The sequence below is a fragment of the Oncorhynchus kisutch genome, linkage group LG6, assembly GCF_002021735.2.
Source record: "Oncorhynchus kisutch isolate 150728-3 linkage group LG6, Okis_V2, whole genome shotgun sequence".
Lineage (NCBI taxonomy): Eukaryota > Metazoa > Chordata > Actinopteri > Salmoniformes > Salmonidae > Oncorhynchus > Oncorhynchus kisutch.
Window position 1 is genome coordinate 19,100,242 of NC_034179.2, and position 27,713 is coordinate 19,127,954.

The 27,713-nt window shown below is 41.3% G+C and overlaps 1 protein-coding gene across 1 annotated transcript in view; it reads left to right on the forward strand.

Moving 5' to 3' along the window:
- The first annotated feature begins 2,011 nt into the window (after positions 1-2,011).
- Positions 2,012-27,713, forward strand: part of LOC109891723 (5-hydroxytryptamine receptor 4) — a 36,665-nt gene continuing 10,963 nt past the window's right edge. Inside the window, exons 1-5 of the mRNA XM_031826355.1 lie at positions 2,012-2,105; positions 2,318-2,464; positions 4,575-4,775; positions 7,708-7,861; positions 8,555-9,132. Coding sequence (XP_031682215.1) covers positions 2,077-2,105; positions 2,318-2,464; positions 4,575-4,775; positions 7,708-7,861; positions 8,555-9,132 — 1,109 coding nt within the window. The 5' untranslated portion in view covers positions 2,012-2,076. The remainder of the gene's footprint in view (positions 2,106-2,317; positions 2,465-4,574; positions 4,776-7,707; positions 7,862-8,554; positions 9,133-27,713) is intronic.

The following is a 27,713-nucleotide window of genomic DNA, read 5'->3' on the forward strand; positions in this document are numbered from 1 at the left end:
TGTCATGGAGGAGTCCAAGCTGCCAGTGGCCAGATTTTACCCTCCTCCTCCTCGCATGTAAATCCACAGCATGCCAGACCTCTTAAAGCAAGATTTGTGAAATGATGTGTGAAGTTGTTTTGGAGTATCTACTTGCTAATTATTTATATGGAGGCACTGGTAAAGGAATTGGGATTCATTCAAGGCTTTTACAGTAAGTTGTATTTGTATTCATGGCATAATCATCTGCAAATATCTTGGTTCTTGTAATTGCAAGGATGGCAGTTATTTCACAGGATTGCAGAGCTTTGGATACATTATGTTTGACATTCCTGTTCTAAACTATTGTAGTGCTTGCTGAGGACTTGACTCCGACAAGCTATTCATTTCAATGGCTTCAGACTGTTTTTATGCTCAAACATGACTGTGTTTCTTTGCCTCAAAGCCATGGAATGAGAAGTTAATATACTTCTCTGAAGTATTTGAACACAAAAGAAAAGCCTTACATGAATAAAATTCCCAGAGAGAGTGTTTCGAGGACTCAATGTGAGCATTGTGAAATAGACTGTGATGCCATCGCCAAGTCAAGTGTTTATGTTCCTGGAATGCGTCTTCTCTTTGTAAGATGTGTACTTTATGTTCCAGTTTAGGATTAAGGATAACTACATCTCAAACTGTGATTTGTGAAGACAGTGTCAAATGATTGTATATTTATTTACCTACATTTTTTTAATACAACTCTTGGAATGCTATAGAATGACAGTCATTCCAATGTGATTACATGCTTATAAATGTAACTTGTGAGGATATAATTGCTCTGGTATGGTCCATCATTCCATCAGAAGCTGTCGGACTGTCATCCCACTCTGAGGCTGCAAAATTCATGGAGTACTGAAGCCTGGCAGATTATGGAGAAATCCAATATGGGAGGCATGCCTTTGTTTTGAAGAGCTGTGCTTAAGAGTGTGATCTCCATTGGAATGAGGAGTCTTCTAGAATAGCATACACCTCAGTCCTCTCATGTATTTACCCACTTGGATCTCAGCATACTCCCACCTCACTCTCACTCTCCGCATGTATTTATCCAGCAGGGGCTCCAGGCAGAGCACTCCTGTGTGATTTGGACCCACTGCTCCCTCTCCGGAGGCTGAGGTGTGATTTGGCCACAGAGGACTCCATGTTCATAATAATGTGCCAAAACCCTTCTCCCTTCCTCATGTTGTGTAAGGAAATCTTCCTGTTCAACTCAACTCCCTGTCTAACAAATGACACATTTATGATCGGAAAATCTAGGGAAATACTGGGTCAAAGAAAATAGTGCCATTGTCTGAACTTTCTCTGCTCTCTTTTATGCCGTTGACATACAGATATGGCAAATATTGTCTCATTCCACTGGCTGTGTGGGTTGTGTTTGTTCTGTAAGGTGTGTGTGTGGGTGCACAGTGCGCACGTGTGCTTGTGTGTCTATGTGTGCTGTCATGCCCCTAAGCTTTGTGTGGAGGGGAGATTTGTGGGTCATAAGCACGCTGTGCAGATACATGCAACCACTGCCCTCTGTTTGCTCTTTCACTATTGTTTTGTTAAAGTCTGAGGGATCCAGACTCTGGATTCAAGCCCTTATCAGACTGTACTGGTTATCTATTGTAGCTGTCCTATCTCAAGTCTGCTTCAAGGAAGTTTACTTGTGGTAAGAAAACTGTTGGCCAAACGTTGACCATAGACGGGGATTCTCAACTATGTTGACATAGGGACCATGATACTGTAACATGAGGTAAACCTCACACACTTTAGATATGGTGGGTTATGACAGGAACTTTGTAACTGTTTGCTATAAGACAACACCACTTTCCTGGACTTCTGAGTTAATAATATTCAAAACTGATAAAGAAGTCCTCTAAACAGCCATTGTTACATGCGTACAAGACAGGTTTAGAGTGGGTAACATTACCATCATACAGGATTAGAGCTGTAGACTTGAATAATTCACAGTGTTTGTATTGGAGCTGTGATGAATGGGCCTGGTTGTGTTTGTCCTCAGGGCCACAGCATTTTGTGTGGAGGACTCTCCTCTAGCGAACTCCATGCAGATGAACAGTGATGGCCACAGAATCACACCCACCTGAACAGTAAGAACACACAGTGGAACATGTGATGATCAACATTAAACATCTAAAGGCCGCTCATAAAATTAGATATTTTTCTATGAAAGGTCTTCATTTATACATGTGTTATGATTGAGTTGTGCTTGTATCTAATGCATTACTGTATTCATTAGTCACATTTGAAATTATGTGATGATGATGATGAACTCAATAACCATCATTGTTTGATTGTGTAGTTCAGTCGATGAAGTGCCAAACACGGAGCAAGTGCTGAACTCGCTGCAGAGGATCATTCTCACCATCTTCCTCACCATCATCATCATCATGACTGTTCTGGGGAACCTGCTGGTGATGGTGGCGCTCTGCAAGGATAGACAACTGCGGTAAGCACACTTCCTGTTTACATGTAAGTCACATTCTGTCAAATAAAAGTTGTCAGAGGAAAAAATGTGACCTCTTTAGAGTGTGGTTTTTCATCCAATTGACAATAGATTTTCATGCAAATATTCTAAAATCAGGATAAAAACATATGCGCATTTTCCCACCAGAGATGTTTCCATCAAATTGACTTATTGCAGATACATTTAATTTTATTGAACCTTTATTTAACTAGGCAAGTCAGTTAAGAACAAATTCTTATTTACAATGACGGCCTACCCCGGTCGAACCTTAACCCGGACGACGCTGGGCCAATTGTGCGCCACCTTATGGGACTCCCAATCATGGCCGGTTGCGATACTGCCCAGGATCGAACCAGGGTCTGAAGTGACGCTTATAGCACTGAGATGCAGTGCCTTAGACCGCTGCGCCACTCGGGATCAAGAAAGGCTGTGCGTGATGATGTAGTGCACATAAAAATACTGTTAAATTCCCATGTACCGGATAAAAAATACAAGTTAAATGACATTTTCAACTTTACTGATGTTTTTTTCATGAAAAATGTTGCTTTATATAGTGAGTGTGCCCACTCTGGGTTTGGCACGTGTGCTCTAGCCAACAGCGCACAGGGTACAGATTGAATGCTGTTGGCTAGAGCGCACATATAGTTTACATGCTGAGATTATTATGGTAAAATAATATGATTATTTTTATTTGTCAAACGGCGGCCAAGGATCGATCATCATGTCACCAGAATAAGACCTTCAATATTTATTGGAAAGGAACATCAAGCTCACCACCTTGCACTTTCACCAACCTGTGAAGTTCATCATTTATTTCATCTTAATGCGTTTGAGCCAATCAGTTGTGTTGTGACAGGGTAGGGGTGGTATACAGAAGATATCCATATTTGGTAAAAGACCAAGTCCATATTATGGCAAGAACAACTCAAATAAGCAAAGGGAAATGACAGTCCATCATTACTTTATAGGACATGAAGGTCAGTCAATACGGAAAATTTCAAGAACTTTCTTCAAGTGCAGTCACAAAAACCATCAAGCGTTATGATGAAACTGTCTCTCATGAAGACTGCCACAGGAACGGAAGACCCAGAGTTACTTTTGCTGCAGGGGATAAGTTCATTAGAGTTACCAGCCCCAGATATCGTCAATTAACGGTACCTCAGTTTGCAGCCCAAATAAATGCTTCACAGAGTTCAAGTAACAAACACATCTTAACATCAACTGTTCAGAGGGGACGGCTTGAATCAGGCCGTCATGGTTGAATTGCTGAAAATAAACCACTGCTAAAGGACACCAATAAGAAGAAGAGACTTGCTTGGGCCAAGAAATACAAGCAATGACCCAAAACACACCTACAGGCTGTGTAAGGGCTATTTGACCAAGAAGGAGAGTGATGGAGTGCTGCATCAGATGACCTGGCCTCCACAATCACCCAACCTCAACCCAATTGAGATGGTTTGGGATGAGTTGGACAGCAGAGTGAAGGAAAAGCAGCCAACAAGTGCTCAGCATATGTGGGAACTTCTTCAAGACTGTTGGAAAGCATTTCAGGTGACTACCTCATGAAGCTGGTTGAGAGAATGCCAAGCATGTGCAAAGCTTCCAAAGGGTGGCTACTTTGAAGAAGTAGAATGATTTGTTTAACACTTCTTTGGTTACAACATGATTCCATATGTGTTATTTCATAGTTTTGATGTCTTCACTATTATTCTACAATATAGAAAATAGTAAAAAATAAACCCTTGAATGATTAGGTGTGTCCAAACTTTTGACTGGTTCTGTATATGAAATGATGTACCAAAAGATGATTGATCAGAATTCAATTGAAGTAGGGTGTGTGATGGACACTTCCTAGCTATTTGGAGACAAACTAAGTAGCTGTTTTTACATCCGGCCCTGGCATCCTTCCTGTCATGTTTTATGTTTAGCGATATGGTATTAAAGGGTAATTAGAGAGAAAAAAGGTTTGTTCTGTCTTGTGCAGATCAGTTGACAATTCTAACAGATAACAAAAATATAATTATCTTTACATTCAACTCATGTGCCTTTCTGGAAATAAATCAAAATGTTTTTGTTCCTCGTCTCCCTCTAGGAAAAAGAAGACCAATTACTTCATAGTGTCTTTAGCGTTTGCAGACCTCCTGGTTGCTGTGGTTGTCATGCCGTTTGCAGCCATTGAGTTGACCACAAGTCAGTGGCGGTACGGGGAGATATTCTGTCTGGTTCGGACCTCACTGGACGTGCTGCTGACCACTGCATCTATCCTACACCTGTGCTGCATAGCACTGGACAGGTGAGCAATGAATATAGTGAAAAACATACCTTTACTCATGTAAACATTTGTAAATATGTCAGCCAGCTATTGCAAACTTTTTTCCGCGCGCCTATCCCATTCACCTTGATGCATCCGTTCGGCCTAATAGCCGTACGCCTCTGTTAGCACCCAGCTGTATTAGAATTAGCATGTGCATTGGATGGCCCTCGAGCACCTCTTTGTCCTTTGTCCATAGCATATGGCAGCCTGTCATGACTGACAGATGAGCAGCTATGTTGTCTTGTCCTGCACCATACAGTGAAAAGCCACTGCAGTGAGTCACTTGCTAGCTCAGCCCCTCACTCCAAACACAAATATGATTTCTGCTTCTCCACAGGACCAATCATTCTTTTAGCTTCCCTGGGAGGAAATATGAGACATGAGTCGTGACAAGAGGCCTGATTGGTCGTTAGAATTATACTTATCTTTTTTAAAGTAGCGTATGAAGTGATGAGTCACTGCTTGTGAATCCAGGTGAAAGCTATGATCCCTTATTGATGTCACTTATTAAATCCACTTCAATCAGCGTAGATGAAGGGGAGGAGACAGGTAAAAAATATATATTTATAAGCCTTGAGACAATTGAGACATGGATTGTGTATGTGTGCCATTCAGAGGGTGAATGGGCAAGACAAAAGATTTTAAGTACCTTTGAACAGGATATGGTAGTAGGTGCAAGCCGCACCGGATTGAGTGTGTCAAGAACTGCAATGCTTTTCACGCTCAACAGTTTCTCGTGTGTATCAAAAATGGTCCACCACCCAAAGGACATCCAGCAAACTTGACACAACTGTGGAAGTGTTGGAGTCAACATGGGCCAGCATCCCTGTGTAACACTTTCGACACCTTGTAGAGTCCATGCCCTGACGAATTGAGACTGTTCTGAGGACGAAAGTGGATGCAACTCAATATTTGGAAGGTGTTGCTAATATTTTGGACACTATTGTCCACAAATATCTACCTAATATGTACAGTGCCTTGCGAAAGTATTCGACCCCCTTGAACTTTGCGACCTTTTGCCACATTTCAGGCTTCAAACATAAAGATATAACACTGTATTTTTTTGTGAAGAATCAACAACAAGTGGGACACAATCATGAAGTGGAACGACATTTATTGGATATTTCAAACTTTTTTAACAAATCAAAAACTGAAAAATTGGGCGTGCAAAATTATTCAGCCCCCTTAAGTTAATACTTTGTAGCGCCACCTTTTGCTGCGATTACAGCTGTAAGTCGGTTGGGGTATGTCTCTATCAGTTTTGCACATCGAGAGACTGAAATGTTTTCCCATTCCTCCTTGCAAAACAGCTCGAGCTCAGTGAGGTTGGATGGAGAGCATTTGTGAACAGCAGTTTTCTGTTCTTTCCACAGATTCTCGATTGGATTCAGGTCTGGACTTTGACTTGGCCATTCTAACACCTGGATATGTTTATTTTTGAACCATTCCATTGTATATTTTGCTTTATGTTTTGGATCATTGTCTTGTTGGAAGACAAATCTCCGTCCCAATCTCAGGTCTTTTGCAGACTCCATCAGGTTTTCTTCCAGAATGGTCCTGTATTTGGCTCCATCCATCTTCCCATCAATTTTAACCATCTTCCCTGTCCCTGCTGAAGAAAAGCAGGCCCAAACTATGATGCTGCCACCACCATGTTTGACAGTGTGGATGGTGTGTTCAGGGTGATGAGCTGTGTTGCTTTTACGCCAAACATAACGTTTTGCATTGTTGCCAAAAAGTTCAGTTTTGGTTTCATCTGACCAGAGCACCTGGTCAGATGTGGTCTTCCACATGTTTGGTGTGTCTCCCAGGTGGCTTGTGGCAAACATTAAACAACACTTTTTATGTATATCTTTAAGAAATGGCTTTCTTCTTGCCACTCTTCCATAAAGGCCAGATTTGTGCAATATACGACTGATTGTTGTCCTATGGACAGAGTCTCCCACCTCAGCTGTAGATCTCTGCAGTTCATCCAGAGTGATCATGGGCCTCTTGGCTGCATCTCTGATCAGTCTTCTCCTTGTATGAGCTGAAAGTTTAGAGGGACGGCCAGGTCTTGGTAGATTTGCAGTGGTCTGATACTCCTTCCATTTCAATATTATCGCTTGCACAGTGCTCCTTGGGATGTTTAAAGCTTGGGAAATCTTTTTGTATCCAAATCCGGCTTTAAACTTCTTCACAACAGTATCTCGGACCTGCCCGGTGTGTTCCTTGTTCTTCATGATGCTCTCTGCGCTTTTAACGGACCTCTGAGACTATCACAGTGCAGGTGCATTTATACGGAGACTTGATTACACACAGGTGGATTGTATTTATCATCATTAGTCATTTAGGTCAACATTGGATCATTCAGAGATCCTCACTGAACTTCTGGAGAGAGTTTGCTGCACTGAAAGTAAAGGGGCTGAATAATTTTGCACGCCCAATTTTTCAGCTTTTGATTTGTTAAAAAAGTTTGAAATATCCAATAAATGTCGTTCCACTTCATGATTGTGTCCCACTTGTTGTTGATTCTTCACAAAAAAATACAGTTTTATATCTTTATGTTTGAAGCCTGAAATGTGGCAAAAGGTCGCAAAGTTCAAGGGGGCCGAATACTTTCGCAAGGCACTGTACCTACCAAAATATGTACTAAGGGCTAAAGCCACCATACATGGTGAATTCAATAGTATGTGAATTTTGCTTATTATTTGGTTATGCAAGTCATGAGATTATTTTAAAGAATACGGAATTAGGAATGAGTCACCACTGGCAATATTTTGGTATGTACATATTAGGTAGATATTTGTGGCCTGTAGATAGAATTCAGAAAAACACCATCAATAGATTATGTTTTTTTACCTCAGTTGAATCTATGATGTTGTGGATGTTGTTATAATGTTGTAATAATGTTGTTATATTCTATTGATAGGTACTACGCAATCTGCTGCCAACCGCTGGTGTACCGGAATAAAATGACGCCCTTGAGAGTGGCCCTGATGCTGGGAGGATGCTGGGTCATCCCCTCCTTCATCTCCTTCCTTCCCATCATGCAAAGTTGGCACACCATCGGCATAGAGGACATTGTAAGTCTATAAGCAGCTATGTTCTTCCTGTCTGTCTGATGGTTTTACTACAGACAGTGGCTTGCTCTTTAGTCTTATTCATTACATCTAAATCCTTTTTATACTAAATACTAAATTGTGTTGATCTTTGAAAATGTGAACAGGACACATGGTTAAACCAACAAGCATAACATATTTCAAATTCATGGGATGGGGATGTAGTAGTCAGTTCAAGCATCATGTTCTTTGGGGAGAGCAAACTTACGCAAGCCCCTTTCTAGTTCAAAAAACAGCACTATGACTCATTGTTTCACCTTTGACACCTGAAAAAACTTCCCTCTGTCAAATGGAGGCCTTCTCCATGCACTCAATACTCATAAGACTAAAGCTACTAATACCATTTACATAGACAGACATAAACACCAGGCATACAGCCTCTTGCTCTGAGACCTACTGTAAGTCAATGCTGAGCACAATCCACAGCTACCAGTTTATGAACACAAATAATACCTGTTCGAAGTTTGTTAAGAGAGTCAGGAAATGGGTATTAGTCAGTCAGTCATTGCACTCTCTCTATTTATATACTGTTGGTTGAATGAGAAACATGTGTGTAACTATTGCATATGTGGATGTGGATACTACAGAACGTGCATGTCTCTTCCTGTATGTGGATCGGCTTGTTAATGGATTGTTCTCTCTGCACGCTGCCTTCAGATAGAGCAGAGGAAGTTTAGCGGCAACAGCAACGAGACCAACTGTGTATTCGTGGTGAACCGTCCGTATGCTCTCATCTGCTCCGCCGTGGCCTTCTACGTTCCCCTGAGCCTCATGGTCCTGGCCTACCAGCGCATCTACGTCACTGCCATGGGCCACGTGCGGCAGATTGGCACGCTGCAGAGGGCAGGCTCCGCCCCCTACTCGGCGCCCCCCCAGCACTACCTCAGCTCCGAGCAGCAGGGCTCCAGTCGCATGCGCATAGAGACCAAGGCTGCCAAGACCCTGGCTGTCATCATGGGCTGCTTCTGTCTCTGCTGGGCCCCCTTCTTCATCACCAACGTGGTGGACCCCTTCATCCACTACAGTGTGCCCTGGCAGATGTGGACCGCCTGGCTGTGGCTTGGCTATATTAACTCTGGCCTTAACCCCTTTCTCTACGCCTTCCTGAACCGGGCCTTCAGACGGGCCTTCCTCATGATACTGTGTTGTGGTGATGAGAGATACGTACGCCAGGGGAGCTATGGCCCCAGCAGACACTACTCTGGATCTGTCAACGGGACCTCCATCGCGCTCAGGTAAGGAACTGATACTGGACCACCCACCCATGTCCTCCCTTTTATCAACTAGCCCTGAATTAAGATAATTCTCTCTCAGGTACAGGTGCATCATCTTCTCTCAGGTAGGTGGGTTATGCGGAATCTCTGTTGTCTAATCTTACTTAAAATACATTTTTAAACATCTAAGATGAGACATTGCCAAAAACATTTGGAAAAATCTGGTTATTCTCCAACTCCCATCAGGGTAATCAAATAATTCATATTTAGAACAGATTTCAAGATGTTGAATATTAAATGTGTTGAATGTCTGTGTTATTTTAACATTTTTCTTAGTTATCCGTGGTTCAGCGCTGTTATGAGGTGTTTTTATTGTCAGAAGCGGAGTGTAGCTGGTGCATGAAGTCAGGCGCAGGAGAGCAAAATGAGTGAGCAACGTACTTTACTCAAACAATAAAAGCACAAGGTAAACAAATACACTTGACCAAAAACCAACGGTAATAATTACGCACCGGTGAACACAGCAACCGTCGAAAAACCAGCCATCATGAACCGAACTGAACATAGAAATAATCACGCATAACAAACATGGGGGAAACAGAGGGTTAAGTACAAGAACATGTAATTGGATAATGAAAACCAGGTGTGTAGAAAATCAAGACAAAACCAATGGAAAATGAAAGATGGATCAGCGATGGCAAGAAGACTGGTGACGTCGACCACCGAATGCCGCCCGTACAAGGAAGTTGTGACATTTATAGACAAACAGCCTCATCTTTTCCCCTCATATTTCAGTACACATAACACATTTAGCTCTGCTCTGAATGAGGGAAGGAAGAAAACATTAGGAAAGCCTTGAAGCAGTACATACAGTACCAGTCAAAAGTTTGGACACACCTACTCATTCAAGGGTTTTTCTTTATTTTTACTATTTCTACATTGTAGGAGAATAGTGAAGACATCAAAACTATGAAATAACACATGAAATCATGTAATAACCAAAAAAGTGTTAAACAAATCAAAATATATATTAGTAGCCACCGTTTGCCTTGATGACAGCTTTGCATACTCTTGGCATTCTCTCAACCAGCTTCACCTGGAATGCTTTTCCAACAGGAGTTCCCACATATGCTGAGCACTTGTTGGCTGCTCATCCCAAACCATCTCAATTGGGGTGAGGTTGATTTTTAAATTGAAATGAACCTGTATTTTTATTTATTTATTTTTACATTTATTTAACTAGGCAAGTCAGTTAAGAACAAATTCTTATTTACAGTGACGGCCTACCAGGGAACAGTGGGTTAACTGCCTTGTTCAGGGAAAGAACGACAGATTTATTTGACCTTGTTAGCTCAGGGATTCGATCCAGCAACCTTTCGGTTACTGGCCCAACGCTCTAACCACTAGGAGGTCAGGTCATCTGATGCAGCACTCCATCACTCCCCTTCTTGGTCAAAGAGCCCTTACACAGCCTGGAGGTGTGATGGGTCATTGTCCGGTTGAAAAACTAATTATAGTCCCACTATACGTAAACCAGATGGGATGGCGCATTGTTGCAGAATGCAGTGGTAGCCATGCTGGTTAGGTGTGCCTTGAATTCTAAATAAATCATTGACAGTGTCACCAGCAAAGCACACCCATACCATCACACCTCCTCCTCCATGCTTAACAGTGGGAACCACACATGTGGATATCATCCGTTTACCTACTCTGCGTCTCACAAAGACTCGTCAGTTAGAACCAAACATTTCAAATTTGGACTCATCAAACCAAAGGACAGATTTCCACCAGTCTAATGTCCATTGCTCGTGTTTCTTGGCCAAAGCAAGTCTCCTCTTATTATTGGTGTCCTTTAGTAGTGTTTTCTTTGCAGCAATTCGACTATGAATGCCTGATCCACGCAGTCTCCTCTGAACAGTTGATGTTGAGATGTGTCTGTTACTTGAACTCTGTGAAGCATTTATTTGGGCTGCAATTTCTGAGGCTGGTAACTCTAATGAACTTATCTTCTGCAGCAAAGGTAACTCTGGGTCTTCCTTTCCTGTGGCAGTCCTCATGAGAACCAGTTTCAGTGCTTGATGGTTTTTGCGACTGCAGTTGAAGAAACGTTCAAAGTTCTTGAAATTTTCCGGATTGATTGACCTTCATGTCTTAAAGTAATGATGAACTGTCGTTTCTTTTTGCTTATTTGAGTTGTTCTTGACGTAATGTGGACTTGGTCTTTTTCCAAATAGGGCTATCTTCTGTATACCACCCCTGCCATGTCACAACACAACTGGCTTAAACGCATTAAGAAGGAAAGAAATTCCACAAATTAACTTTTAACAAGGCACACCTGTTCATTTAAATGCATTCCAGGTGACTACCTCATGAATCTGGTTGAGAGAATACCAAGTGCAAAGCTGTCATCAAGGCAAAGGGTGGGTACTTTGAAGAATGTCAAATATAAAATGTATTTTGATTTGTTTAATGCTTTTTTTTTGTTAATACATGATTCCATATGTGTTATTTCATAGTTTTGATGTATTCACTATTATTATACAATGTAGAAAATAGTAAAAATGAATAGAAACCCTTTAATTAGTAGGTATGTCCAAACTTTTGACTGGTACTGTATACAATATGGTAAAGAATACACATGTTCATGTGGAAAAGCAGAGGACGTTATCTTCAAGTGAAGATAAGTGAAGGATGGGGCATCATTAGGGAGATTTAGATCTGCTCCTATACCCTGATTTTTCCATACTCAATTTGTTTGGGCTCATTGAACAGTGCTGTACTCTTCTGACAGAGTCAGAGGCTCATGGGTAAGGAAGGCACTTTTACGCCCCTCAGCCCGGCGCCACAAGCAGCACGCATCTACATGAATTCAACAGTACTAGTTACACAGAGGGGAAAAAGAAAATGGACCTGACTCTATCGTGGAATGTCAGAGATAGAGAGACAGAGAGTCAGAGACATAGGCAGAAACAGAGAGAGAGCGAGAGAGAGAGAGACAGAGAGAGAGAGAGAGGGAGAGAGAGCGAGCGAGAGAGAGAGACAGAGACAGAGAGCAGTTGCTGGTTTTACATACAGGGTGTGACTTAGCCTCTTGTTATTGTTCAATTTTTTTGTGGGTTTTTCACATATAATGATTATGACTTTGTTTCCATGCAAAGTGTTACAAGTCTACCATCCATGTGTTTCTATTTTATTCAGTTGTGGAAAAGAACATTTCATGTTTAGCTGGTAACTCTGCGGCTGTATTCACAGATGTAGAGGTTACTCCTCAGATTCATTTAGTAGGCAGAAAAACAAACAGTATTAATGTCTGTCTATTAAAAAGTGTCTGAGACACAAAGCAGATGTCTCTTTTTTCCGCTCAGAATCAAATTACTGCAACTAGAATAGAAGCTGTTGGAAAGTAATTCCGGATTTTGAGTAAGATACTTTTTCTTCCAGCATTAAAGTAGTCAGCGCTGTTAATTTGGATACAGTTCCACGTGCACTAGTGCAGCCATGTGATTTTTGTGACGTTTCTATATTCATTACACATCAATAATATACATTTATTAGTCAAATGTTTTCAATCACAAGAGCTATTTCTGCTTGCAACTGTTTTGCTCCCTAGCAGTCATACAACGCATCAATGCTGACTATAGCCCTTACATTGGCTGCTAATCCCATGATTATTCAGGGCAGTGGGTTAGAGAGAGTACTATAGCCCTTACATTGGCTGCTAATCCCATGATTATTCAGGACAGTGGGTTAGAGAGAGTACTATAGCCCTTACATTGGCTGCTAATCCCATGATTATTCAGGTCAGTGGGTTAGAGAGAGTACTATAGCCCTTACATTGGCTGCTAATCCCATGATTATTCAGGGCAGTGGGTTAGAGAGAGTACTATAGCCCTTACATTGGCTGCTAATCCCATGATTATTCAGGGCAGTGGGTTAGAGAGAGTACTATAGCCCTTACATTGGCTGCTAATCCCATGATTATTCAGGGCAGTGGGTTAGAGAGAGTACTATAGCCCTTACATTGGCTGCTAATCCCATGATTATTCAGGGCAGTGGGTTAGAGAGAGTACTATAGCCCTTACATTGGCTGCTAATCCCATGATTATTCAGGGCAGTGGGTTAGAGAGAGTACTATAGCCCTTACATTGGCTGCTAATCCCATGATTATTCAGGGCAGTGGGTTAGAGAGAGTACTATAGCCCTTACATTGGCTGCTAATCCCATGATTATTCAGGGCAGTGGGTTAGAGAGAGTACTATAGCCCTTACATTGGCTGCTAATCCCATGATTATTCAGGGCAGTGGGTTAGAGAGAGTACTATAGCCCTTACATTGGCTGCTAATCCCATGATTATTCGGGGCAGTGGGTTAGAGAGAGTACTATAGCCCTTACATTGGCTGCTAATCCCATGATTATTCAGGGCAGTGGGTTAGAGAGAGTACTATAGCCCTTACATTGGCTGCTAATAACATGATTATTCAGGGCAGTGGGTTAGAGAGAGTACTATAGCCCTTACATTGGCTGCTAATCCCATGATTATTCAGGGCAGTGGGTTAGAGAGAGTACTATAGCCCTTACATTGGCTGCTAATCCCATGATTATTCAGGGCAGTGGGTTAGAGAGAGTACTATAGCCCTTACATTGGCTGCTAATCCCATGATTATTCAGGGCAGTGGGTTAGAGAGAGTACTATAGCCCTTACATTGGCTGCTAATCCCATGATTATTCAGGACAGTGGGTTAGAGAGAGTACTATAGCCCTTACATTGGCTGCTAATCCCATGATTATTCAGGGCAGTGGGTTAGAGAGAGTACTATAGCCCTTACATTGGCTGCTAATCCCATGATTATTCAGGACAGTGGGTTAGAGAGAGTACTATAGCCCTTACATTGGCTGCTAATCCCATGATTATTCAGGACAGTGGGTTAGAGAGAGTACTATAGCCCTTACATTGGCTGCTAATCCCATGATTATTCAGGGCAGTGGGTTAGAGAGAGTACTATAGCCCTTACATTGGCTGCTAATCCCATGATTATTCAGGGCAGTGGGTTAGAGAGAGTACTATAGCCCTTACATTGGCTGCTAATCCCATGATTATTCAGGGCAGTGGGTTAGAGAGAGTACTATAGCCCTTACATTGGCTGCTAATCCCATGATTATTCAGGGCAGTGGGTTAGAGAGAGTACTATAGCCCTTACATTGGCTGCTAATCCCATGATTATTCAGGGCAGTGGGTTAGAGAGAGTACTATAGCCGTGCTGTTAGGTTATTGGTTCAAATGTTCACTCTTCACCATGTGACTGACTATAGTAAATCATAGATTTACTATACAGAGAAATTCACTGTCAGCTCTGTGTCTTTATCTAGCCTATCTGTATTATACTGTGGCAGATCAAATGAGCACCTGGCTTGACTGGGGGTCGGGGGTTGAACTCAACGTGCCACACAGGGTCCCAGTCGTCCTTCCATGAGGTTGTAGGATGTTGAATAACTCTTTGATAGTTAGGTTATAATGCTTACATAGGATGGTCAAATCCATTGTTTTCAGTGTTTTTTATGGATATCATTATAGACAAACATTTCCTTTTTTTCAGCGACTTTAGCAGCTTTAGTCTGTGTTTTCATTATAAAGCTGCTTTCAGCATCAGAACAAAGTGTGGATTCATAGTGTGTGTTTAGTAATCTGAAGGAAAAAGGCATAAGCACATTACACGTCAAAAACCAAGCCTTGTGTAACAAGTGTAGTCATAATGCAGAGAGAGAATGGAGTTCCTGTGGCTGAAAAGCAGGTTTAGCCTTGGTTCACACAGACCATGCCCTCTGCTGCACTCAGCTCTCACCTTGCTTCACACATGAATAATCCTTGGTTCATTCAATGGTTTTATTCACATAGCAAGTAGTGAAGGATTCAAAAGCAGACGCCGATGCACAGAATGATGGTTATTCATTTTTTCCCCCTTCTAACCATGTCTCTGGTGTTCTATTCAGGTGAAGTGTGTCATCAGTCTTGTTCGAGCTGTTAGGTAAAATTGGTAAGAATGTTAATTATATTAACAGATATTGCATGTGCCTGGAAAGAGCTGGAATATCTTCCCTTCCAAGTACTTTGGACTTCTTATTTTTGCGATGTTGTGAATGTTCTTAACTTTCACATAAACCCTAAGATTGTAATCCAGGAATGCCAAATGCAGAAACATGTCCCAATGGTGCTGATCTGTTGGCAGGGATGTACTGAGTTGTTTTTTTTCCAGGGATATTTTAGAGGATTGTGTCAGGCTCTAGCAGCCACACACCCCTTCAGCCTCTCTTTCTGTGTTTACACAGGCAGACCAATGCTAAACTTTGTCCCACTATTTGGCATTTTGACCAATCACATTAGATCTTCTCACATCAGATATTTTTCAGAGCTGACCTAATTGGTCAAAAGAACCATTAGTGGGAAAAAAAGTCTGAGAATGAGTGCATTTACTTTCCAAATGAGAGTTCAGGTAGGTCTCCGCGCTACTGCAAACAATGAAAAGTGGGAGGGGTGCTCGACAACAATGACCAAAATCCATCTAAGGGGCTTACCAAGAAAAACTTCCAAAAGGACTACTTTGAGGCAAAATGTTGTGTTAAATTGGAGCACTCATTTGCTCCATTTAATCCTTTGTTCAGGATGACTACAGGTGATTTACTCAATCTGACCAATGGATTAAAGTGAGAAAATAGTTTTTAGCCTTTTTTGTTGAGTGCTCCAACTCTTTTCTGCCTTGAATGAATCCTTTTGGGAAGTTTTTCTTGTTACGCCCCTTTCATTAATTTACAAATGTTTTGCTCTCAACCTTTATGGTCAATATGTATATACTGTATCCTATACTATTCTACTGTATCTTATTCTGTGCCTTCTCAGACTTTGCTCGTCCATACATTTTCATATTCTTAATTCCATTCCTTTACTAGATTTATGTGTATTGGGTTTATGTTGTGTAATTGTTAGATATTACAGCACTGTCGGAGCTAGAAGCACAAGCATTTCGCTACACCCGCAATAACACCTGCTAAACAGGTGTATGTGACCAATAAAATTTGATTTGAAGATTCAGAGAGTACACATTTGTATACTGACCCTGATTTCCTCGTGGAATGCCCAGTCTGGCCATGTTCCATTGGTTGTATTGACTCGTCATCTTGCCACCAAAATAGTTCATACATAGGATGATGGGTGTCCTGGTGCAAAATGGCCACTGTACATCACTTAGATATAGACATTTCAGGTCAAACATACAGTTGAAGTCAGAAGTGTACATACACCTTGGCCAAATACATTTAAACTCAGTTTTTCACAATTCCTGACATTTAATCTGAGTAAAAAATCACTGTCTTAGGTCAGTTAGGATCACCACTTTATTTTAAGAATGTGAAATATCAGAATAATAGTAGAGAGAATTATTTATTTATTTCAGCTTTTATTTGTTTCATCACATTCCCAGTGGGTCAGAAGTTTACATACACTCAATTAGTATTTGGTAGCATTGCCTTGAAATTGTTTAACTTGGGTCAAACATTTCGGGTAGCCTTCCACAAGCTTCCCACAATAAGTTGGGTGAATTTTGGCCCATTTCTCCTGACAGAGCTGGTGTAACTGAGTCAGGTTTGTAGGCCTCCTTGAGCGCACATGCTTTTTCAGTTCTGCCCACAGAATTTCTATAGGATTGAGGTCAGGGCTTTGTGATGGCCACTCCAATTCCTTGACTTTGTTGTCCTTAAGCAATTTTGCCGCAACTTTGCTTGCCAGTATGCTTGGGGTCATTGTCCACTTGGAAGACCCATTTGCGACCAAGCTTTAACTTCCTGACTGATGTCTTGAGATGTTCCTTCAATATATCCACATCATTTTCTTACCTCAACAAACATTTGGCAAAACAGTGACGTGAAGTGCACTAGTCCCTCCTGCAGCAAAGCACCCCCACAACATAATGCTGCCACACCCATGCTTCACGGTTGGGATGGTGTTCTTTGACTTGCAAGCCTCCCCCTTTTCCTCCAAGCATAACGATGGCCATTATGGCTAAACAGTTCTATTTTTGTTTCATCAGACCATAGGACATTTCTCCAAAAAGTACGATTTTTGTCTCCATGTGCAGTTGCAAACCGTAGTCTGGCTTTTTTGAATGGTGGTTTCGGAGCAGTGGCTTCTTCCTTGCTGAGCGGCCTTTCAGGTTATGTCGATATAGGACTCGTTTTACTGAGGTTGTAGATACTTTTGTACCTGTTTCCTCCAGCATCTTCACAAGGTCCTTTGCTGTTGTTCTGGGATTGATTTGCACTTTTCGCACCAAAGTACGTTCATCTCTAGGAGACAGAACGCAGCGGTATGACGGCAGCGTGGTCCCATGGTGTTTATACTTGCGTACTATTGTTTGTACAGATGAACGTGGTACCTTCAGGTGTTTGGAAACTGCTCCCAAGGATGAACCAGACTTGTGTTGGTCTACAAATAGTTTTCTGAGATCTTGGCTGATTTCTTTTGATTTTCAAGCATGATGTCAAGCAAAGATGCACTGAGTTTGAAGGTAGGCCTTGAAATACATCCACAGGTACACCTCCAATTGACTCAAATTATGTCAATTAGCCTATCGGAAGCTTCTAAAGCCATGACATCATCTTCTGGAATTTACAGAAATACTCATCACAAATGTTGGTGAAAATACAAGTGTTATACATGGAATTAGAGATATACTTCTCCTTAATGCAACCGCTGTGTCAGATTTGTTTAAAAACGTTACGGAAAAAGCAAACCATGCAATAATCTGAGTACAACTTTCGGACAACAAAGCAGCCAAAAAGATATCCGCCATATTGTGTAGTCAACATTAGTCAGAAATAGCATTATAAATATTCACTTACCTTTGATGATCTTCATCAGAATGCACTCCCAGGAATCGCAGTTCCACAATAAATGTTTTATTTGTTTGATAAAGTTGATCATTTATGTTTAAATAGCTTCTTTTGTTAGGGTGTTTGGTAAACAAATCCAAACGCACGTTCAGGTCCAGCCGAACGTCGGACGAAAAGTTCAAAAAGTTATATTACAGGTCGTAGAAACTTGTCAAACTAAGTATAGAATCAATCTTTAGGATGTTTTTATCATAAATCTTCAATAATGTTCCAACCGGAGAATTCCATTGTCTGTAGAAAAGCAATGGAACGAGACCGCGCCTCACGAGCCTGTGGCACTCTGCCAGACACCTGGCTTTATCCCCTCTCATTCGCCCCCACTTCACAGTAGAAGCCTCAAACAAAGTTCTAAAGACTGTTGACATCTAGTGTAAGCCGTAGGAAGTGCAATATGACCCCATTTACACTATATATTGGAATGGCAAAGAGTTGAAAAACTACAAACCTCAGATTTCCCACTTCCTGGTTGGATTTTTCTCAGGTTTTCACCTGCCATATGAGTTCTGTTATACTCACAGACATCATTCAAACAGTTTTAGAAACTCCAGAGTGTTTTCTATCCAATACGACTAATAATATGCATATATTAGCATCTGGGACAGAGTAGAAGGCAGTGTACTCTCGGCACCTTATTCATCCAAGCTACTCAATACTGCCCCCTCTGTCACCAAGAAGTTAATGACTCCAACCTAAGTGTATGTAAACTTCCGACTTCAACTGTATTGCATCCATGCATTTATCTTGGATGCAGCATTGATGGCTCTAGTATGCTACTTCTGGCAAGAAGATGGAATCCTTTTACGGTAGTAGAGCATTGTGTTGGCTGTTATCTCAAGGCAGACTTGAATGAAATTAAATAAAATCCTATTTTATTAATCCTGGACATAGTTTACAGCAGGTCCAAGGTGCAGTGAAATGCTTACATGCTAGCTCCCTGAACATTGCGATACAATATCGATATCAATAATAATCCAAATGGAAAATAACAAGTAATAGAGGAAGGTAGTATGCATAGTAATAAAACTGATATGTACATAATAGGATATACGATATAAATCATGAATGTGCTATGATCAAGTATAACTCTGTTACAAATGTAAAGTGGATTGTGTCTTGGTCGCACAGTTTAATAAAAGTATATAATAGAACAGTAGCGTGTGGGTGTGTGGGTGTGGGTGTGTTTTCCTACATTATCAGGAACCCAATGTCCTGACATTTCACCCAAACGTCCTGAAAAGGTAGGAAAACAAGAACTGTTTTGAAAAGTCAGGACTTTTTTCAGGTCCTGAATTTGTTCAAATGCTATTTTAAGCTTAAGGGTTAGGTTTAGGGTTTTGGGGTTAAGGTAAGGGTTAGGTTTAGGGATTTGGGTGTAAGGTTAGGGCTTAGGGAAAATAGGATTTTTAATGGTCAAACATATTTACATTCCAAAAAGTCTTGACATTTTACCAAAACAAAGCTGTTTGTGGTTGTATGTGTCTGTGCTTGTGTGTAAGGGTTGGATGTGTGGAGAGTCGGTGTAAACAGTCTCGTGGTGCAGATAGTCTCGGTGGTGCAGATAGTCTTGGTGGTGCAGGTCTGAGCAGTTATACAGCTAGGGTCTAGCTTTTCAACAGTCTGATAGCCTGATGGTAGAAACTGTCTCAGTGCCTGTTGGTCCAAGACACGATCCTCCGATACTATTTGCCAGATGGTAACAGATTGAATATTCCATGGCTCGGGTGACTGGAGTCCTTGACGATCTCCCTGGACTTCCTCAGACAAGAGAGCTCGCCCCCAGTAATGTATTGGGCTGTCCGCACCACCATCTGTAAAACTTTGTGGTCGAGGCCAGTGCAGTTGCCATACCAGGCGGTGATGCAGCCGGTCAAGATCCTCTCGATGGTGCACCTGTATAACTTCTTGTGGATCTGAGGGCACATGCCACATTTCTTCAGTCTGCTGAGGTTGAAGAGGCGCTGTGGTGCCTTCTTCACCACAGTGTCGGTGTGATTGGTCCATGTCAGTTCCTCTGTGATGTCCACTGCAGCCCCATCGATGCAGATGGGGGTGTGCTCCTCCACCATTTCCTGGATTTCATGATCAGCTCCTTGGTTTTATTGACGTTGAGGGAAGTGCTGTTCCCCAGGCACCCCTTTGCCAAGGCTCTAACCTCCTCCCTGTAGGCTGTCTTGTCACCGTCAGCAATAAGGCCCACCTCCGTCTTGTCGCTGGAAAACTTAATGATGGTGTTAGAGTCGTGCATGGCCACACAGTCGTGAGTGTACATGGAGTACAGGAGGGGGCTGAGCACACATCCCGTTGAGCACCGGGGGCCCTCATAGGAGGATCGCTGTTGTTTACCTCGAAGAAAGCGTAAAAGGTGTTTAGCTCGTCTGGGAGAGAGGCATCTGTGTTTGCCACACAGCTGGTTTTCCCTTTATAAAGGCGGTGATATTGCTTTATTGGTCTGTATGCAATGATGGGGAAGTGTGGTTATTGCATGTTGTAAAAGCCCAGGTAGCTACAGTATAGTTCTGGTAAAATGTTCAATTACATAGTGAGAGTTTAATGACCTTAAGCTCAAACAGCCCTGGGCCCGTATCCAAAAAGCTTCTCAGAGTAGGAGTGCTGATCTAGGAGTCTAAGTCTAATAAATCCTTGTAATATAGCCTACACCATCACAATAAATCCATTCTTTATTTTAGACAGGTCTTAAGAAACATTATATGAAGAAAATGTGGTTTATTTCAGAAGAACAGAATTGCATACTCTGAGTTGTCCTTATGTTTGGCAGTATGTATGTTTGACAGTATGAATAATACAATTGAACATAACTGAATAAAATAAAAAGGGTATTTTCTCCAAATGTTTTGTGGGAGTGCACACATGCGTCTATTCTGTGTTGAGAGGTTAACAAAGGAACAGGTACTTCTATATGCTAAATTTAGAGTTATTTATGAAACTTTAGTTGTGATACAAATGTTGAGCTATATGTTTCAGATTTTTTATATATTCTAAGGCTGCATGAAACTACTCTAACAATGATTTGAAAAAAGTTGCATGAAAGACATGAGATCTGCTTTGTTTTTTTGCGAAGGCTGTACACACTTCATCAGTCTCTCATTAATAATTTGACAAGGACTGGATAATGCCTACATTTTGCCGGCTGCATATTGGAAGAACTGTCCACATTTACTTTTAGTTAGCCAACAAGATGAGTAGGCCTAACGAACAGCAAAAGCACTAGCCTATGTCAATCTACTATCCCCATAATACAAAAGTTTACCTATTCTGTTCTGTGTGAGAAATAAATATTCAATAGATAGTCTGGGACAGTTGTGGGATGCGATAGATCCCAAATTAATATAACCACTAGCATCAAAAAATATGTTTTAAAAGCAAGTGGTGTCCAAACTTTTGACTGGTACTGTATACCAAATAATATATGTGTGAAATTTGTTTTATTTAGAATGGACCATTTTCATAATGTCTGAAACAGGTGAAAAAAATACATGTCATCTCTGTACTTAAATAGAGAATGGAGTGTGCTTTTCCCGTGGTTCATTTTCATGCCAGCTAGGTGGCCTATACTCCTGTTGTAATGATAAAAAAGTTTGGTAGGCTACTAATGACCATCAGCAACATCAGAGCTTGGAGAAGCCTTATTACCGTGACTAAATGGTCACGTGGAATTTGACTGCCGTCATGACTCGTGACCTCCGGTGTGGCAGTAATACGGCCACTGTAACAGCCCTAGTGGTCACCCTTTGGTTTTCTGTTTACTGTGTAGAAAGTCTGTGCTCTGTAGAAACTGATGTGATGTAGTCTCTATTCATTCTGCCAATGTGAACCACCAACAGCTGTACTTTGTAGACCTGAACAGCTAAATATATGTTCTTTTTATGGAAGTGGAATTAAGCTGCATCAAGAGGGTAGGTTGCCTCCTTGAATCACATTGTCCTGTTTTATTCCTATAGTGACTTGACATACAGTGTCTTCAGAAAGTATTCATATCCCTTGACTTATTCAACATGTTGTGTTACAGCCTGAATTCAACATGGATTAAATATATATTTTTCTTACCCATCTACACACAATAACCCCACAATGACTAAGTGAAAATGAAAAATGATGAGACACCACAACACTACATAAAGATAGACCTAAGACAACAACATAGCATGGCAGCAACACATGAAAACACAGCATGGTAGCAACACAACATCACAACAACATGGTAGCAACACAACATGGCAGCAGCACAACATGGCAGCAGCACAACATGGTAGCAGCACAAACCATGGTACAAACATTATTGGGCACAGACAACAGAACAGAGGGCAAGAAGGTAGAGACAACAATACATTAAGTGAAGCAGCCACAATTGTCAGTAAGAATGTCCATGATGTAGTCTTTGAATGAAGAGATTGAGATAAAATGGTCCAGTTTCAGTGTTTTTTGCAGCTTGTTCCAGTCGCTAGCTGCAGCGAACTGAAAAGAGGAGCGACCCAGGGATGTGTGTGATTTGGGGATCTTTAACATATTGTGACTGGCAGAATAGGTGGAGGATGAGGGCTGCAGTAGGTATCTCAGATAGGTGGGAAGTGAGGCCTAAGAGGGTTTTATAAATAAGCATCAACCAGTGGGTCTTGTGACGGGTATACAGAGATGACCAGTTTACAAAGAGTATAGAGTGCAATGATGTGTCCTATAAGGAGCATTGGTGGCAAATCTGATGACCGAATGTTAAAGAACATCAAGCCGCTCGAGAGCACCCTTACCTGCCGATCTATAAATTACGTCTCCGTAGTCTAGTATGGGTAGGATGGTCATTTGAATAGTATTTCTATGAGGTAACTACCTCAAGCTCTAAGGATAGACAGGTTAAAAAGTTCAGAGATAGGCTTTGCGATGATAGGGGCAGCAACCTTAAAGAAGAAAGGGTCTAAACCATCTGACCCAGATGTTTTTTGGGGGTCAAGTATAAGGAGTTCCTTTAGCACCTCAAACTCATTGACCGCCTGCAGTGGGAAACTTCCATTTCCATTTATTTTTAACACCCATAACATGATGCAGCCAACACCATACTTGAAAATATGAAGAGTGATACTCCCTGGTCTTTATGGTTGAATCTGTGTTTGAAATTCACTGCTCGACTCAGGGACCGTACAGACAATTGTATGTGTGGGGTACAGAGATGAGGGAGTCATTCAAAAATCATGTTAACTAAACACTATTATTGCACATGCAACTTATTATGTGACTTGTTAAGCCCATTTTACTCCTGAATTTAGTTTTGCCCTAACAAAGGGGTTGAATACTTATTGACTCAAGACATTTCAGATTTTTTTATACATTTGTACAAATTTCGAAAAACATAATTCCACATTAGTATGTGTGTAGGCCAGTGACACAACATCTCAATTTAATCCTGTGAGTGTGACATATCTAGGTAAATATACAATCCCCCCTTACAGTCAACTGCACTGTTGGTAGTGAGATCAATGTTTTTGATTTACCGCTAGAATGAATCAAATCCTCTTTTTACTGAAATCACAGAAAATAATTGATGCGGATAATGATAGTGGATTGAGTGAGGCTGTGCTGTAGATTTGTCTCACAATTATTAGGCTTTCTATAAGTGTTTATCACCATGGTGACTATTACCAAGAGAATAACCCTTGTGTGCCAATTTCTCCAGCTGCAGTAAGCATTTAGTAAAACCTCATTTCTAAGCAATTACCTAGAAGTATATCTCCATATTTGGTCAAACCAAGGAAAATGTTTTTCTCTAAAGCACCAAATCAACCCATCTCAAGTTGATGGCCAGCCCTGTCAGTCTTTGGGCTACAGCGTCAGTCAATCACATTGATTAGACATTGAAAACAATGCTTTCTTTATCAGGTTCGCCTCTTATGTCTGTCAAAATACAGCATCCTGAAATATCTTGCTAATGTAGTTGTTTTAACATCCAGAAGAGCAGCTTTCCTAATTGTGGTAGATTTGTATTTCATGATCTCAGTAATCATCATCGTAACCTGTGTAACCTGGAAACGGTTGCGGAATGATTTCTGTTGTAAACTGTTATACTGGTTCCAGTGTAGATTTCAGGGAGTCTCTTCTTCAGCTTGCATGACTAATTTGACAATAAATTACAATTTTACAATAAATAAATAATATCAGGTATTTTCAGAATGATACTAACAACCAAAGAGGTTGTTTCCCATCCTGATTGATTGTATAGTAACAGCAAAACATCTAGCACATCATCTCATGTGTATCGTCTGATGTCCGTGTACAAATCCAGCCGAGGTGTTGATTCTGCCAGATCTGTCCAAAACTATCATTTTGATGAGTCTTTCTGGACCCAATTCAAGACAGGCATTTGGCAGGATCTGCGTTTGGAGGATTTTGCTTTTAAGCAATTGCCAGTATAAATATGCACTGTTCTATTCATACTGAGCTTTTCAGTGGTTTCTGTTAGCAGTGTGCTTGGATTAGTGGCGTAGATGAAGCCTGGATTTGATCAGTCCGCAGTAACCTCTGGAGATTCAGCGGTGTTCAGTACAAATGCTGGAATTGGTTACATACTGTATCACCTCTTGGCTTTGATTAAATTGGATTAAGAGATTATTAAAGGTTTATTTACATTGGTTAGCCTTGATATGACCATTCCAAATCAACGTGTTGGCTTTGACAGTTGTTGATACAGCATTGCTAATTGGTTTTGTGATTTTTTTTAAGGCAAGCTCTCCTCCACGCAAAACAATTAAATTAACTTTGGACAAACATTCCATATAGCAACGATGAAATGCATTCTATAAATTATACACCTTCACACTCACATGCCTAAAGAATTCTCAATGAACTTGCAAACAATAAAATGTATATGCAAAGAGTGCCATTTTGTGTTTGTTCAATAACAACCACCCTAAGCACTGGTTGTATAAGCAAGCATATTCATGATGTTACATGACAGGCCTGAGTGATCACCTGTAGAAGACAGTAATGGATAAGAAAGACAGAGAGAGGTCACCAGTTATTCACTGTGTCTTACACAAAACATTGTCTTACTCTATAGGCTAGCAGTAATGTGCTTATTAATACATGGGCTGAGATGGCCCAATGACACTGGTGGTAAATCATGTTTTACTATGATGCTTGCGGATAGATATACAGTGCCTTGCGAAAGTATTCGGCCCCCTTGAACTTTGCGACCTTTTGCCACATTTCAGGCATCAAACATAAAGATATAAAACTGTATTTTTTTGTGAAGAATCAACAACAAGTGGGACACAATCATGAAGTGGAATGACATTTATTGGATATTTCAAACTTTTTTAACAAATCAAAAACTGAAAAATTGGGCGTGCAAAATTATTCAGCCCCTTTAATTTCAGTGCAGCAAACTCTCTCCAGAAGTTCAGTGAGGATCTCTGAATGATCCAATGTTGACCTAAATGACTAATGATGATAAATACAATCCACCTGTGTGTAATCAAGTCTCCGTATAAATGCACCTGCACTGTGATAGTCTCAGAGGTCCGTTAAAAGCGCAGAGAGCATCATGAAGAACAAGGAACACACCAGGCAGGTCCGAGATACTGTTGTGAAGAAGTTTAAAGCCGGATTTGGATACAAAAAGATTTCCCAAGCTTTAAACATCCCAAGGAGCACTGTGCAAGCGATAATATTGAAATGGAAGGAGTATCAGACCACTGCAAATCTACCAAGACCTGGCCGTCCCTCTAAACTTTCAGCTCATACAAGGAGAAGACTGATCAGAGATGCAGCCAAGAGGCCCATGATCACTATGGATGAACTGCAGAGATCTACAGCTGAGGTGGGAGACTCTGTCCATAGGACAACAATCAGTCGTATATTGCACAAATCTGGCCTTTATGGAAGAGTGGCAAGAAGAAAGCCATTTCTTAAAGATATCCATAAAAAGTGTCGTTTAAAGTTTGCCACAAGCCACCTGGGAGACACACCAAACATGTGGAAGAAGGTGCTCTGGTCAGATGAAACCAAAATTGAACTTTTTGGCAACAATGCAAAACGTTATGTTTGGCGTAAAAGCAACACAGCTCATCACCCTGAACACACCATCCCCACTGTCAAACATGGTGGTGGCAGCATCATGGTTTGGGCCTGCTTTTCTTCAGCAGGGACAGGGAAGATGGTTAAAATTGATGGGAAGATGGATGGAGCCAAATACAGGACCATTCTGGAAGAAAACCTGATGGAGTCTGCAAAAGACCTGAGACTGGGATGGAGATTTGTCTTCCAACAAGACAATGATCCAAAACATAAAGCAAAATCTACAATGGAATGGTTCAAAAATAAACATATCCAGGTGTTAGAATGGCCAAGTCAAAGTCCAGACCTGAATCCAATCGAGAATCTGTGGAAAGAACTGAAAACTGCTGTTCACAAATGCTCTCCATCCAACCTCACTGAGCTCGAGCTGTTTTGGATTTTCCTTTATGAAGAACCTTCCCCCTGACTATACAGTGCCTTGCGAAAGTATTCGGCCCCCTTGAACTTTGCGACCTTTTGCCACATTTCAGGCTTCAAACATAAAGATATAAAACTGTATTTTTTTTGAAGAATCAACAACAAGTGGGACACAATCATGAAGTGGAACGACATTTATTGGATACTTTTTTAACAAATCAAAAACTGAAGCGCCACCTTTTGCTGCGATTACAGCTGTAAGTCGCTTGGGGTATGTCTCTATCAGTTTTGCACATCGAGAGACTGACATTTTTTCCCATTCCTCCTTGCAAAACAGCTCGAGCTCAGTGAGGTTGGATGGAGAGCATTTGTGAACAGCAGTTTTCAGTTCTTTCCACAGATTCTCGATTGGATTCAGGTCTGGACTTTGACTTGGCCATTCTAACACCTGGATATGTTTATTTTTGAACCATTCCATTGTAGATTTTGCTTTATGTTTTGGATCATTGTCTTGTTGGAAGACAAATCTCCGTCCCAGTCTCAGGTCTTTTGCAGACTCCATCAGGTTTTCTTCCAGAATGGTCCTGTATTTGGCTCCATCCATCTTCCCATCAATTTTAACCATCTTCCCTGTCCCTGCTAAAGAAAAGCAGGCCCAAACCATGATGCTACCACCACCATGTTTGACAGTGGGGATGGTGTGTTCAGGGTGATGAGCTGTGTTGCTTTTACGCCAAACATAACGTTTTGCATTGTTGCCAAAAAGTTCAATTTTGGTTTCATCTGACCAGAGCACCGCCACCAGCCTGTACCATTGACACCAGGCAAATCCTGATTCTGCTATCAGCATGACGCAACAGGAACCGGGATTCGTCGGACCAGGCAATGTATTTCCATATTATCCAGTGTTGGTTATCGCGTGCCCATTGGAGCCGCTTCTTCTTGTTTTTAGCTGATAGGAGTGGAACCCAGTGCGGTCATCTGCTGCAATAACCTATTCGTGAAAGGGACCGACGAGGTGTGGGTTCTGAGGTGCCGTTCTGCACACCACTATTGTACTGTGCCATTATTTGCCTGTTTGTGGCATGCCTGTTAGCCTATACGATTCTTGCCATTGTCCTTTGACCTCTCATCAACTAGCTGTTTTCACCCTCAGGACTGCCGCTGACTGGATGGTTTTTGTTTTGTCACACCACTCTTAATAAACTCTAGACATGCGTGAA